A 14219-nucleotide genomic window follows, 5' to 3' on the forward strand; every position below is an offset into this window, starting at 1 on the left:
CTCTCGCAACAGCCATCAGCTCTGCGGTATCAAATCAAAAGCATGCAGTGTTTGTTGACCAGTGACCCTGAGCGTGAGGCGTGTGGCTTCATGTGTATCTTTTTTTTTTTTTTTGTTCCGTGTGCGCCTGTGTTGACTTGACTCCAGCCCTGCCAGCCGATTGGTTGCTCATACCTTGATGTGTCTTCAGGCCCTGTTCACATAGTTACTGTATCTATGGCTGTGTCTCGGCTCATCTCGCCAACCACACCCACTCACATTCCCCTTCGCTGGCGTTTCCCTCTGCCCTGCTATCGTCTCACTTACAACAGCTCAACCCCCGGAACCCTTTCACTGTCATTTCATTTCCCGGCCATTAATCTGAAAGACAAAGCCATCCTAAAAACTCTGACAGAGCATTTGCGTGGTGGCCGTGGCCGAGTGAAGCTCCCGAGCTCTGACAGTTGCGTGGAAGGAAGAGCACGTGCAGAGCAGCAACAGGGACTGATCCTCGGATGTATATTTCCTCTCCACACCGTGTTTTCCCACCCTTCCTTTATATCTCCCGACTGTGATCTCTGCACATTGGAGCAGAAATAAGTGTTTTTCATGGAGTGGGGCACAGGGAGTGTGTGCGTGACTGTGTGCGCGCCGAAAGGAGGGGGTGGGTTTGAGTGTGTGGGGATGTGATGTGCAAAAGGGGAGGCAGCACAGGTAGAGTCCCAGCCCTCCACCTCTCAAGGGTTCCTCCGTCGCACACGGCCCTTTGCTTCCTCTCTCTTCACTCTGCGCTTTGTGCCCGTGTACATGTTCCACTGTGTGTATCCATATGTACGTTAGAGCCCATGTGTCCTTAGATCCAAGTCGGCGTGCGCATCCGTCACTCATCCTGCTTATGTATATTTCTGATGATTGCGTGTGCACGTGTCCGTCTCCGTGCGTGAGCGTGCGCGGGGCTGTCAGGTTGGCTGTGCGTCTTCCATGGAGCACTCATCTCAGAGTGATCATGAAGGCTACTTTTGACTTTAATCTCTCCTGAAATCCCCTCCTCTTCCTCTTCTCCCAGGTCACTCTTCCTCTCCTCTTGTTCTCATTCTCTTGTTTCTTTTCCTCCAGGTCCCACTGTCACAAAACCGCAGAAACTCCACGACAACGGCTGTACAGAAGTGACACTTTTCCTAAGTAGGCCAGGGTTTAGGAAAAGTCACTCAGGGGCTTGATTATAACACTTCATTTTGTAGTGATTGTGTTTATAGCTCTGTGAATTTTCACTTTGAATCCAATTTGAATCACATTATGTAAATTTCCCTGGGAGACGACTCACCAGCACTGACACTTAAAAAAAAAAGATAATCTTAAACAATCATTAGCATGAACAAAAATCAATTTGCGGATGTTTTGATTTGTTGGAGAGATTTTTTTTGTTTTAATCACAAGACCTTTTAAAATGTAAAGGCTGGCTGTGTTCACCTTCAAAGTTTCACTTGTTGTGCCTCTGGCATGTTAGCATTTGCGCACATCTTATTTTTCCTCTGATATCTAGGCTAGACGTTTTGACTGAAGCGTGACTAAAGCTCTCCAAATCCACTTCAGATAAAAAAAAAAAAAACATATGCTTTGAACTAAAAATAGTTCTCATCTCAGCATAGTTGCAAAAAAAGTGGATGTCTGGATTACATGGGTGTGTGCAAACAGAGGTGAGAGTGTGTTTTTACAACCAAGTCAATTGCCTTGGGCTCTGTTTGCAAACACGAGGAGTGGATTCTAGTGGAAGTATTGATCATCTAGGACTGAAAGGGTTGATCACCAAAGTAGTAGTTTATAGTCGGGGGACTGGATTGGATTTGTGGAGCTTTCACTGTCAAGTGCAACTTGAAGACACAGAACCAGTTTCATACTTCCCTGTGCCTCCTCAAACTCAAGTGACACTAAGTCACACTCTTGACTTCTTTAGCTCCTGTGATTAAAGTGTGAAAGCTCCGCAGCTCTTGGCTCCAACAGTGCTTGTCTGGATGTGTGCGTTTGATCTTTCTGCTAAACTGAAAAACCCCACACAGCAAGACAGACAGGAAGCGGTACCTGTGTTTGTGGGGCTGGTCATGGCTGTGGGTAGGGTGGGCGGCTCCCCCAGCACCAGGCGGACTCTCTTTGCGTGGGTTTTGCCCTGGTAGTGCGACTGGGCCACAATGGCGGAGGTGAAGAACATATTACACAAGGTACAGCACTTGTTCCTGTCCACCTCTGTCTCTGCACAGTCCTGGAGAAAGAGGAGGAGGAGGAGGAGGAGGAGGAGGAAGAGATCGGTGGAGGTGAGGGAGGGAATAATGTGAAAAGAGACAGGGCGAGGTGAAGGTGAGAAAAAGAGGAAAGAAACACAAGGGGATTAGAAATGGAAAGCATTGACCTCTCTGGGCTTCCTCGCTCTCTCTCACACTCACACACATGCACACAGGCGCGTGCACACAAAAGCAAGAGGGAGCTGATCAAATATTCATCTGTCTCTCTGGGCTGTGACTGTGGCTGGGCCCTTTCACCACTGCCGGTTCATTACTAATGATGAGGAGGAGCTGCTCCCCACAGGAGACGGCCAACACAAACAAAAGGACAAACCAGCCTGATTGACACAAATACAAACACACACACACACACACACACAAAACGGAGCCTGTGTGTCCACATATTTTTGGTTCAGTTTTTTTTTTTTTTTGGTTTTTCATGGTTTGGCCTGAGCTCCTTGGTTCCCAGTGTAGTAGAAAGCTAAATGCTACTACAGCACACAATGATATATTGTTCTGCGCTTTCAACCTCCTCCCTGTTTCGACACGACATTACCTCCCCTCTACACAAAGCGTGATTTAGAGAGACATTTTGTGAGGAGAACCTGTGTGGCCTGCGCAGAGCCATTCAGCACCTTTTCAGATGAAGTGGGACAAACTGTGAGCCAGACCTTGTTCCCCACAACAGTTCACGGCCTCTCTCTCTAATGCTCTCGTGGCTGAAAGGAAGCAAGTCTCTGTGCAGCCTCACTGGAGCACTGAGGGGTGTTATAGCAGCATATTAATGTGTGTGGTTTTGGAATGAGATCTGAGTGTGAACAGTCACATATGGCTGTAATATTCAGCCTACACCTTTTAGTATATCTGTTAATAGATGGCATAAAATAAACACCAATGAATCGAATATGTTTGTGTTTTCAGTGTAACCTTTTGAATTCTACACTTTCACAACTTTCTTTCCCCCACCTTCTTTCTTCTTCACACTGAACCTCCACCTTCTCACTGTCTGTTCATCCAGGCTTTTATTCTCTCTCTGTGTGTGTGCCTCCTGTGAACTCACTTGTCTATTTGCTTGCACATCCCTTCTATTGCTCCCTTTCTTTCTTTTCACACCAGCGCTCTCTCTAGTTCAGGTGTCAAATCGAGTTGGAGTTGGAGGAGAGAAGCCTCAGTCTTGGCGAGAGTGAGGACAATAATAGAAAAGTGTCTGCGACACCATTGAGTGTGTGGGTGTGCGCTGTGTCTGTCCACGGGTGCATGTGTGTGCGAACGTGCATGTGTGTTTTCTTATGTCAGCCCTGGTTAGCATCACGGACAGTGGATGTGAGAGTTAAGGACACCTTTACCTTCCAGGCTTAACTTTGTCTCTCAGCTGTCCCAGCTCTCTCTTCCTCTTTTCTTCCTCTCTCTCTCTCTTTTTCTCACTCGCTTTCCTCTCTTGCTTTTTGCCTTCTCCTCACTCTCAGCTCCTTCCTCTCTCTCTCTCTCTCTCTCTCTCTCCCCCTCCCTCGCTGCATTCTCCTCACCCTCTGGGCACCAGTCTCAGTGACACTGTGTGTTGTGGGATGAAATATTTATCTGTATTGGCAGGCCCTCGCCACCCCCTCTCCTCCTCCTCCTCCTCCTCCTCCCCCTCCCCGCCTCGCCTCCTCCCCTCTCCCGTGTCTCTCCCTGCTGTGATCATGTTAAATGCTTGCTCTGCACTGTCCCAGACTCCTCTCCACCACCAGCTTCCTTCGCCCTCTCTGTTGCTATAAATCCATTTCATTGTGTTTTTATTAGTGCATGGACTCAAGTTGCCAATGGAAGACAAAGGAAGTGTGTAATGTCCACACTTGTTCACATGTGAGTGTCTTTGTATGTAAAGTAAACACAACTTATCTATATTTATCCCATGATCTTTATTCATGATTGTGTCACAGGAGGCACAGTGCCCACGAGGACAAGTCTCCTCTCCTCTCCTCTCCTCTCCTCTCCTCCTCCTCCTCCTCCTCCTCATCATATTGTCCTTTCCCTCCACTTCCCCTCTTGCCTACTTTTCTCAGTTTCTTTCCTTTCATGGGCAAAAATTGTACCAGGATGAGGATATTGAGCTACAGTGAGCCAATGTCCCGCAACTGTGTGTTTTTTTTCAAGTTAATTAATTAATTTATTTTGGCTGAGGACAAAGAGGATGAGATGATTCTCTGTGGCAGCCTTCAGTGGTCTCATCTGTCAAAGCCCACTGAAAAGTAAAAGAGGCAGTCGACAGAGACGGGACTGAAACACAAAGAAGCATGTACTTGAAAGTGGAAGGCATGGCAAATGATGTTGCTCAGTGACAGATGTTACACCAGGGATTTAGCGACAGCGCGGGGAAAGTTTTGAACAGTCTCGAGCGCGTGTGGGTGACTGACATATGAGTAATTGTCAGCTCATTACAGCTGCCACTCTCCTCAACCACTTTAAACAATAATCAGCATCTCTGACTCACTGTTTCCTCCATCGCCCGTCTCCGCTTAAAGTTATCATCTCTTTTTTGTTCATTTTGGATTTCTAGAGCTTCACCATCGCTCATTTCAGTCCACCGCTCCGCATTTCGTCCCTCACTGCCTCTACCTGTCGCACCGCGCGCACATCTGTTGAGACTTATTTGCATGCGACCTAATTGTTGTGTGTGTGTGTCCACATGCTGCATGTAAGCCTGTTTATCTGCTGCCTGACAGTGATGTCTATATCACAGAATATTTTGTGTTTGGGTGGCTTCATCCTGCTCATGCACCTAACAATAGACTCCTAATTAGCTGTGTTTATCTTCGTCTCCTGTTTTGCTTTCTCTCTGCTCCTCCTTCACTTCTCCCACTGCTCTGTGTCGAGGCACTGTGGGAAACATTGCTAAATATACACACGGAGCAGCACGGGGAAACATACACTCTCTTTTGGAGTTTGAGAAAGCACGGGAAGTGTAAATTGAAAGGAGCGACAGTGCAAATATAGCATAGAGGAGAATAAAAGGCGAGGAAAAATAGCATTTTGTTATCTCCTGCCCTTTGCGCAGGTGGAAGACTGCACAGAGAGAGAAAGAGAGGGAGATGGAGAGAGCAGGGTGGAAAATGGGGGGAGAAAAACGAATAAAGCCCCCTCCCCTTTCATCTGGGAGCACCTTTACGACCTACTTTCTCTGTGTTTGTTCTGTGACAAACACTTTCACCTACACACAAACGCACAAACCTTAAGGCACAGCATTTTACACTGGGTAGACGCTGGCATTTCATTCACTGCGCGAAAATCCTTTCCTGCCGTTCCCATTGGACTGCACCATGTCAGTCAGTACCAGAACACAAGGGCAAAAACACTAAGATATAGTGCAGAGAGATGACGTGCGCAACATCCCCCTGGGAGAACAAAAAAAAGAAAGAGATGAAAGTAGGAAACTTTATCCCAAATTGAACAGTGAGAATTTCATCTCTGGAGAAGCGCACATCCTACATGGGTTCTCCAGCATTGTCAGATAATCAATATCTGATCTCAGTGTGAAAGGTTATGAACAAAGTGCGAGCTGCGGCGCTCACAGTGTGTTACAGTACGGTAGATAAGGTGGGTGAGTGTTTGTGTGTGCATGTGTGTGTGCACACATGGCTTGTTTGTGTGTTCAGTCAGTGTCCCATATGAGGTAAAAGCCAGGAGGGGCTGAGTCACGTCTTATTCACTTAGGGAGACAGATGGAGACGCAGGTGTGTAGATTTCGACAGTATGTGTGAGTGTGTGGTTATAAACCCATGTCGCCTTCACATGTCTACTTCATGAGTGTCTGCAGTGTGGTGTGGGCTTATCACCATTATACTTTTTATCATACAAGCTGAGACATGGCTCAACTATTTCAGTAATTAACATAAAAACAGATTCACTATGTTTTATCGATCTGAAGTTTTACATTTTGTCTAGTTTTACTGTGACAGTTAATAATTGTGGTTCAGTTGTCCATTTGGTGAGGTCTCCTTTGTTGGTCTTTACACAACTATTTCTCCATCATGACATGTATAAACTTTGTGGGGGCGTTGTGTGGAACAGTGGGTTGAGCAGGCTATAGTCGTCGCTGCAGTCGGCCACGGTTCAAACCCCGCATCGGGCACCCTTTTCTGCATATACCCCTCTCTCTGCCTCCCCAGTTCCTGTCTCTCTCAACTATGCTATCAAATAAAGGCAAAAAAATGCCCCCAAAAGTACAAACTAGTGTAAAACTAGAAAAGCCTTCCAGGAAAGAGAGCGAGACTAAAAATATGTGCTGTTAGCCAACCATTTAAGAGATTATTGTGTCCCTGCTCTCCCTGATGGCCGGCCTTTCACTCCACCTGTGTGGCCATTAAGAGCAGCTGAACAGCTGTGAATAAATTCACCTTCTGGCCGAGCGACAGACCCTGAGGATGAAAAAATAAAACCAACACAGAAAGAGCCAGAAAATTGCACTTCTTTGATTGGCTGGTTGAGTCTGGCTCCAAAAGCGAGTCAATCCCTAAAGACTCCCGTGTTCAAACGGCCAACTTTACAGCAGATTTAGTCTGCTTGAATTTTATTAGGCCTTAAAGTTGTGCATAATTTAAGGCGTGCACCAAAATCCAACCTCTTTGTTCATTTTCGGATTAACTGGGAGTTTGGAGGAGTTGGGCACTGCCAAGATGGCAACGGGGGAGCAGCCCACTCTGAACTCCTCAACTGCTCCACAGAAACAAATGGCTGATGTCAGGGAGACATTATGTTGTATAAACCAGTTATGTTGGAGCATAACTTGGCCAGTAATATTTAACAGTTTAGATGTGGGTTAAGGGTTATGGTGATGTGCTGAGGTGCAATATGTGTGACTGTCAGCTGTGAGGGGAAGGGCCCATTGACAAGGTTGGTAAAAACAAATCAAGGTAACAAAACAGCAAAGAACATCAGTCTATAAACACATGTGACCAGAACAAAGAACTCCTACCGGATCTACTAAGATCCCAGAGAAGGGTAATATGGTAATATTTTGCATGTTTGGTTAGCGCATCTCCTAAGAGTAACCCGCTAAATGACAACACGCGCAAACCGCAGTATTTAAATGAGTGTGTTGCGCGTGGTAATCGTTTCCGCCATGGAAAGTGTGGATAGAGAGCTGGATGACCGCAAACACAGAATGAAAATTTGATCCGATGGATTAATGGAGAGGGGCAAATAAATGTTGTAAATGTTGTAGAGCTGCAGCAGAAGAAACGTGGGAGATTATCTGTGGCTGGTAAAACAAGAAGAGAACTGATGAAGTGAAGAGAAGATGAGGAGATAGGCCGATAAGGAAAAGAACAAAAGAAAATTTGGTTCATCATAAAACCTGGGCAAACAAGGAAGAGCTGCTCTGATCAGTGTTGAGCAGCAGGTGCAGCGTAACTGAGATATCTGCTGTCATTTCTTGGGCTGGAGGTGCGTGCTATGGCACAGAGCTCACACTTGGGTCTAAAGTAAAAGCCCTGACCAGAGGGATCAAAGACGGAGTGAAAGGACTTTTAACACACCTGGAAAACTGCTACAGTTCGCTGGAATGACCCAGATGCGAGAAAATGCAGAGATATAAGAACTTTAGCCTTGGCAGATGTCAATTCAATGACTGCAGACATTTGTGCGCGAAGCTGTGCCAGTTAAGAATTGCCTTTCAAACGTCCTGAATAAAGACAAACTGCCACCACAATCTGTTTCAGGTTTGGTAAATCACATTGCGTGCACTAAATAAATCTATTTGCATTTACTCCTCCCAATATTTTGCGCCTTCTGGCAGAAATGCCCATATTTGCATATTCATTGGCAAACACGCTATATGGAGTTTGCACACGTTTTATACACGCAAACCTTAAGTAGATCTGGCCCTAGTTGTTCTGACTCTGCATATTCAAAACTGTTAATCCAGCTTTGTCTTTATGTTTTAGCCCTACTGGATTTTAATTGAAGAAACCTGAAAATAAACTTTAACTTCATTCCTTTGATGATGTTTGCTTGCAGCAGCCCTGAACATTATTTTTCCAGGATGTCAAACTTTGCATTGCTCATTTGTCAAGTGCAATCTGCAAACATTTCAGTTCCCTAGTTTTTATGAAGAATATTTCTGCCAGTGGAGGACAGAGGGTCATTGCTGCACTGAGGTAATTGGCCCTGCATTACGGCCCAAGGTCTTGGCTCTGGCTCTGCACTGTTTTTGGAGACGCTCCACCTCCTCCCCTCCTTCCCTCCTCCCTCTTTGGCGCGGTGAGATTTGTCAGTTAATTTGACAAACTTTATTTTTCCACCAGCTGTGTCCTCGTAGTGTGTATTGTATGTATTGTGTGTGTACTATTCCATGTGGGACCAATGGGCTTGCCAGATAAATAGGGCACACAGTGTACTATAGTAAAGCTCTCTTTTCACAATAGTCTATTACTGTACATTCACATTTCTTTTCACACACGGACACACACAAAAACAGACACAAGCATACAAAATCCCACAAACAGACAAAAGCAAACATTTTTAATCGACTGCAAAATAGTAGGTCGGAAGCCTAACAATTCACTACGGATGCAACTGTCATCTCAGCATTTGGTACAATTGCAAAATAGGACCCTAAAAATGCACAAACAGAAAGGCCCACCTACAGCACACACACATACTGTACATACAGACAAACAGACAGACAGACACACATCCACTGGTAATACACTGACCTCCCTAGCCATGGCCTGCAATAGTCAGATACAGGGCTGCTTGGCGGCATCTGTCACGGCTAAGTCCTAACCAGAAACGCCACAGCTAAGTCACAACCTCTCATGGGAGAATTACAGCACACAACTGCATGCAGCAGATCAAACAAATATTCCCATGAGCACTTTGCTGCAACGGGAAAGCCTGAGAGAGGACATGCCTGGTTAAAGATTAGACTGAGGCAAGTCAGCTCAACTCAGATTTTTGTCATCTACACACACAACATGCTGCAAAATCCACAAACTATTTCAGCACACAAATTACTGTTCTTCCACAACCACTGCAGAACAGGCCCTTTAGATGATTAAAAATATTCATTGGAGTTAATAAAATGTAATTAGCTTTGTGTGTTACTTAGCACAAACACAGAAACACACACTCAGTGAGAGCGTACTGGGTTATCTGGCCTCAGTCTCTTGGAAGGTGGTCCTCCGTCCTCTGGGTGCAGCATGTAGAACAGGCGTACCTTGTTGGCATGTTTCTTACTCTGAGAAGGAGAGGGAAAGGGAGAGAGTAAGAGTCTCAGACAGAAACTGAACTTTATTTCATCAAGTGAGCAGAGTTAGGGGGAGAAAAATCAATGACTGTCACTCCACCTTGACAACTGGCTCTTGAGCTTTTATCTCTCTTTCAGCTGATGATGCTAGCAGACATTTTGCCCCCAGCTAGGTGACTAATGGCCCGGGCCTGCCTCAGCTATCTGGCAGCCCTGAGTAAGATGTAGGATGGGGAAAGTGGCAGGGGGTTAGCGACTCTTAACTTCACCTTCACACTCTCGCCTGGTAAACTTCTGAAGGCAGTGAGAGAGTCATTTTGGTGGCTCGAATTACTGTAAAATTGAAAAGATGATATCCCGGTTTCTAATAAAATAAAAATCTTTTTGTGGAGCCCATGATGATAATAGACTATAATAAATCAGAAAAAAGCAGAGAATAGAAAAGGACTATAGTTCAAATATTTAACTATTCTGTTGATTAAGGTTTTGTACTGGTTACTCATTTGTTATTGTTGTATTTTCACCCTGACTGGTGTGTTTTTGTCCCAGGCCTTTACACTATAAAAGCTATAACAAGTAGCAAGCAGGGATATACAGCAGAGTCTATATGAAGGGGCAGTGGCAGTGAGCTGTCCTTGAAGCTGTTAACTGTCACTTTAATGCAGAACAATGAAAATCATGGGCACACTGTGGGGTAAAGACCAGCACATGTGTGAGACAGCTCTGTGTGTTTGTGTACAAGGTTGACACTTATCTTGCTCCATACAGATCATTTTATTGGCATGCTCTGACCTTCACTCCTTCCTGCTATGTAACATCTATTATTATCTATAAATTCCTCTGCTGCTGCAATTTTCTAGAAGCAAATGTTGACACTGTTGCAGAGATTGTATTTTTACTGCCATATACCACTGTAGACTGCAGGGATACCAGTCGATCATAATGATGAAAAGCATCAAGGGGGAAAACTCTGGATTGATGAGAGATGGATGTGACGATTGAATAAGAATGTGGGTGTTTGTCAAATGTGTCAGTATTTTTATCTAGAATTCCCTGAGAGGGAGTCTCTTTACGCTTTAATCCGTTAGATCTATGGAATTACATTGTTGAGATAAAGATGTACTTGTGTGTGTGTGTGTGTGTATCATGGCTGAATAGCACACAAAGAACCCGAACAGGAGACTCTGACAAGACACTGTAGTTGCTGCTCCAGTGCTTAGATTGGATCCTTTGCCCCCAGGACAAGAAAGCCCCCCCTCCTCCTCTACCTCACTTGCCTCCTCACTTGTCAGACTACTTTAATGCATTTTGTCAGTGTGTGTGTGCGTGCGCGCGCGTGTGTTTGTGTGTCTTAGTATATGCTTGTGTTTAGAGGTGTATAAATGGTCATGTAGTCGATGGTTCTGGGATACAGGCTAAAAGCAGGACTTTGTGTCACCATGGTTACTCTGCACTGACCCTCAGTGCTCACCCCTCTCTAATGGCTTGTGCACATCTTCCTGTCTCCTCTTCCTCTGTTTTTCTCAGTGTCCAATCGAATTGGAGGAGACAGACAGGTTAAGAGGACAGCTATATTAAAATATACTCCACATCGTGCTCGTGTGTTTGTGTATAACTGCAGAATATACTGTATATCTTAAGACTGACAGTGGTGTGTGTGTGTGTGTGTGTGTGGATCCTTTGTTGGGCATCGGTGCAAATTAAATGTGTGAAGATACTTAAACTTGTATTTTACTCATAGTCCATTTATGAGGCATCCGTGTGTTAGGGTGTGGATAGTTGTTTGCTAACTTGCTAACTGTTAAAACAAAGACAAAACACATTTTTTATAATTATAAATATATACAATGTTACTATGACAGATGTGCTCAGCTCAGACATCGTCTCCAGTCTCGGCTTGTTTACATAAGAACAATCAACTTGAGTTTTATTCTAGGCATTTAATGTACTCCAACAAACAAATAATTAACACATTTTTTCTTTATAGTCATTTGGCAACAGCAAAATAACATGCTACTCGTCAGGATGTCATGTTGCCAGAACTCCAGAGAGAGAGAGAAAAAAAAACAGAAAACACTGACTTCCTGGCTGCTACAGTAACACACACATTAATCAGACTATATCGACAATTGACAGACTGAACGGTGATGACTGTAGCCTGCTCATGTTGTGGAAATCCAGCTCACGTTTAAGCTGTCGCTGTTAGCTTTAACAGGCTAATGTTACTGTAGCTGCTGCGATCTGTAGCTATCAAAGCTTAACACGCAAACAGTGGCAGCATTACAAGACATATATGAAGTAGATATTGACTGTGACTGACACCATGTTGTGTTATACAAAGGGTGGAAGTGGCCAAGGTTGATAAGTTTGTTGTGTTGCTGCTGCTGCTGTGGTTTGGGATGGCTCTCCTGTGCCAATTTTAATGGAGGCCTGAGCTAACATTGCCCCAACCAATCAGAGGCTCAGCTGAAGGACTGCATCACAGGCAGTTTGGATTAATATGGACTGTGATCAGATTTATGATCTGGCCAATGGATAACAGAGATGCATATTTCTGTGAGCAATGTAAATGAAAGTTTATTAAATAGCATCTGGCGCCAGAGGCTTCAAAGGGGAGTCTGTAATTCATCCCCAAAATAATACAAAATAATCCTTTCTTTAGCCTGTTGTTCTTGTCTCCAGGTCTTATGCAAAACCTCATCAGTAACCCTGTGCATGAAATATGCTATTGCCTTCCCTCGCTCTTTATCCTGATTGAATCGAACACGCAAAACCTCCGTGCCTTCAAATTATTTCTAGCATTGTCTCTTTGATCCACTGACCTCTGCAGAGAGTCTTTGTAAAGGGTGACATTGAGGACATGCGGTGACTCATGCAGTGCCCATTCGTCTGCACAACTCAAAGCTGTGCATTTTTTTTTGCGAGACATAGGGTCAGAGACGGAAATAGATTACCATCAGGTGAATGCAGTTGGTCCACTTGCGTGCAGACATGTGCACACTGTCGTTGTCCTTGCCTAATTTTCTCAAGATGAAATCCTTGTCCTCATTAGTTTGCTTGTTAATCTCAGTTGTGTCTTGTAATCAACAGCGACCTCAATGCAGTACGTGCAAGCAAGTGTACATGCACGTGTGCCTGTGCACCCACACACACATGCATATATTCTAGTTAAATAATGCAAAGGGCTGATTATTTAATGGACATTCATTAAATTACTCCCAGGGAGACTGCTGAGAGGTAGACTACATTACAACAAAAAGTGCATATGTGTGTTTGTTTGTGTGCAAGTGACTTGCATTACCATGCTGCATTAAGTCAATGTATAATGGATGAGCACTGTTTTGAACGGCACAAGCACAAATTGGTACAAATAAGGCTGATGCAAAGTGTACAGTGCATAAATCTGCCTGTCAAAGCAGTAATCGTAGCAGCATGTTTTTTTTTTTAAGTTTTGTTTTGTGCAATCTGTTCTGTTTGTGTTCCTCTGTTTGCCTTGTGTGTGTGCCAAAAAGAGGAAAATCCTGAGCAACGGCGGACTCACCTCATAGTGAGCGGTGCGCTGGGACTCGGAGATGAGCTGGGCATTGCAGATGTTACAATAGCTCTCTGTGAATAAGCCTCCATCCACGACGCCCGCAGACTTCATCTTCATCTGAGACTACACACACAAAGACACACACACACACACCCATGGCCAGACATACGCAAATATGAATATGATTAAAATTCAGAGCGGAATAAAATGTCAGTGAACCTTGCAGTATGTGTAAGAGGTGCAGTAGCATGCATGTAAGCTCATCTCAATTCAGAAACACTTTTCTCCTCCAAATGACAGACTCATCATGACAGTTAACCCCAAAATATGTTGATCCTCTCTGTCAGAACATCCTGTCATTGATGAGGTTGGCTCCAGTTCTTGGAAACAATACCCTGAGGCTCTGGCTCAAGTTTCTGTAATTTACTTGGCAATAAACTTTTAAATAAATATACATATATACATATTGTGGGAATAATTCAGAAATATTGAGCATGTAGCCAGAAACAGGGGAACTCTGAAAACTCTTTTTTTTACATTTTAAGTGGATCTATCTGTAACCCATATGGTTACAAAGCCCATATATGTAATTTAAATGTAGTTCCCGTGTCCCGCCGCTAGGTGGCGTATCAGCCCCGCGTTCAAGTTTATTGTCGCTGAGCACGCTCTGAGCACGCACTGCTCATGCCCATACACAGAGCCACACTCACTGCCGATACATCGATCCCACCGAGCAACACACCTGCTAGTGAGCTGCGAGACCTAGGTATGAAAGTGACGAAAAACTCATCAATTCACAATTATTCTTCGCACAGTGTGTTGATAAACCTTTCGTTTATTAGGAAAGAGTCTGTGAATGTTGTGGAAAGAGAGAGAGGAGCCGCTACGACCGTGTTAAGCCTTTGTTCGGACTCCGGTAAGCTAAGAGCTACATGCTAAGATACTAGGCCTTGGTATTAGCCTGTTGATAATTAGCTCATGTGAAGATATTGCTTACTGAAACACTTTAATAAAACCAGTCGGAGTTAGTATCTAATGTTTTCATCCACCTTGGTATTGCTATATCATTGTGTTTTGTGAGAAAAACAACTTTAAAAAGATCGGTAAATCCGTGCTAATGCTAATCGCGGCTAGCGCCGCTATGCTAGCTCGGGTAGCCTGTTAAGCAGGTAGTATAGGTGCTAATGGTGTAGCCGGTCAA

The 14219-nt window shown here is 44.4% G+C and overlaps 1 protein-coding gene across 1 annotated transcript in view; it reads right to left on the bottom strand.

The window, feature by feature from the left end:
- LOC310998503 (zinc finger matrin-type protein 4) overlaps positions 1-14219 on the bottom strand; it is a 59068-nt gene that overhangs the window by 21853 nt on the left and 22996 nt on the right. Inside the window, exons 2-4 of the mRNA XM_083988604.1 lie at positions 13025-13141; positions 9382-9474; positions 2059-2236 (exon numbers count right to left, since the gene is read on the bottom strand). Of these exons, the coding sequence (XP_083844730.1) occupies positions 2059-2236; positions 9382-9474; positions 13025-13135 (382 nt within the window). The 5' untranslated portion in view covers positions 13136-13141. The remainder of the gene's footprint in view (positions 1-2058; positions 2237-9381; positions 9475-13024; positions 13142-14219) is intronic.

Source organism: Trachurus trachurus, assembly GCF_905171665.1.
Source record: "Trachurus trachurus genome assembly, chromosome: 15".
Classification (NCBI taxonomy): Eukaryota; Metazoa; Chordata; class Actinopteri; order Carangiformes; family Carangidae; genus Trachurus; species Trachurus trachurus.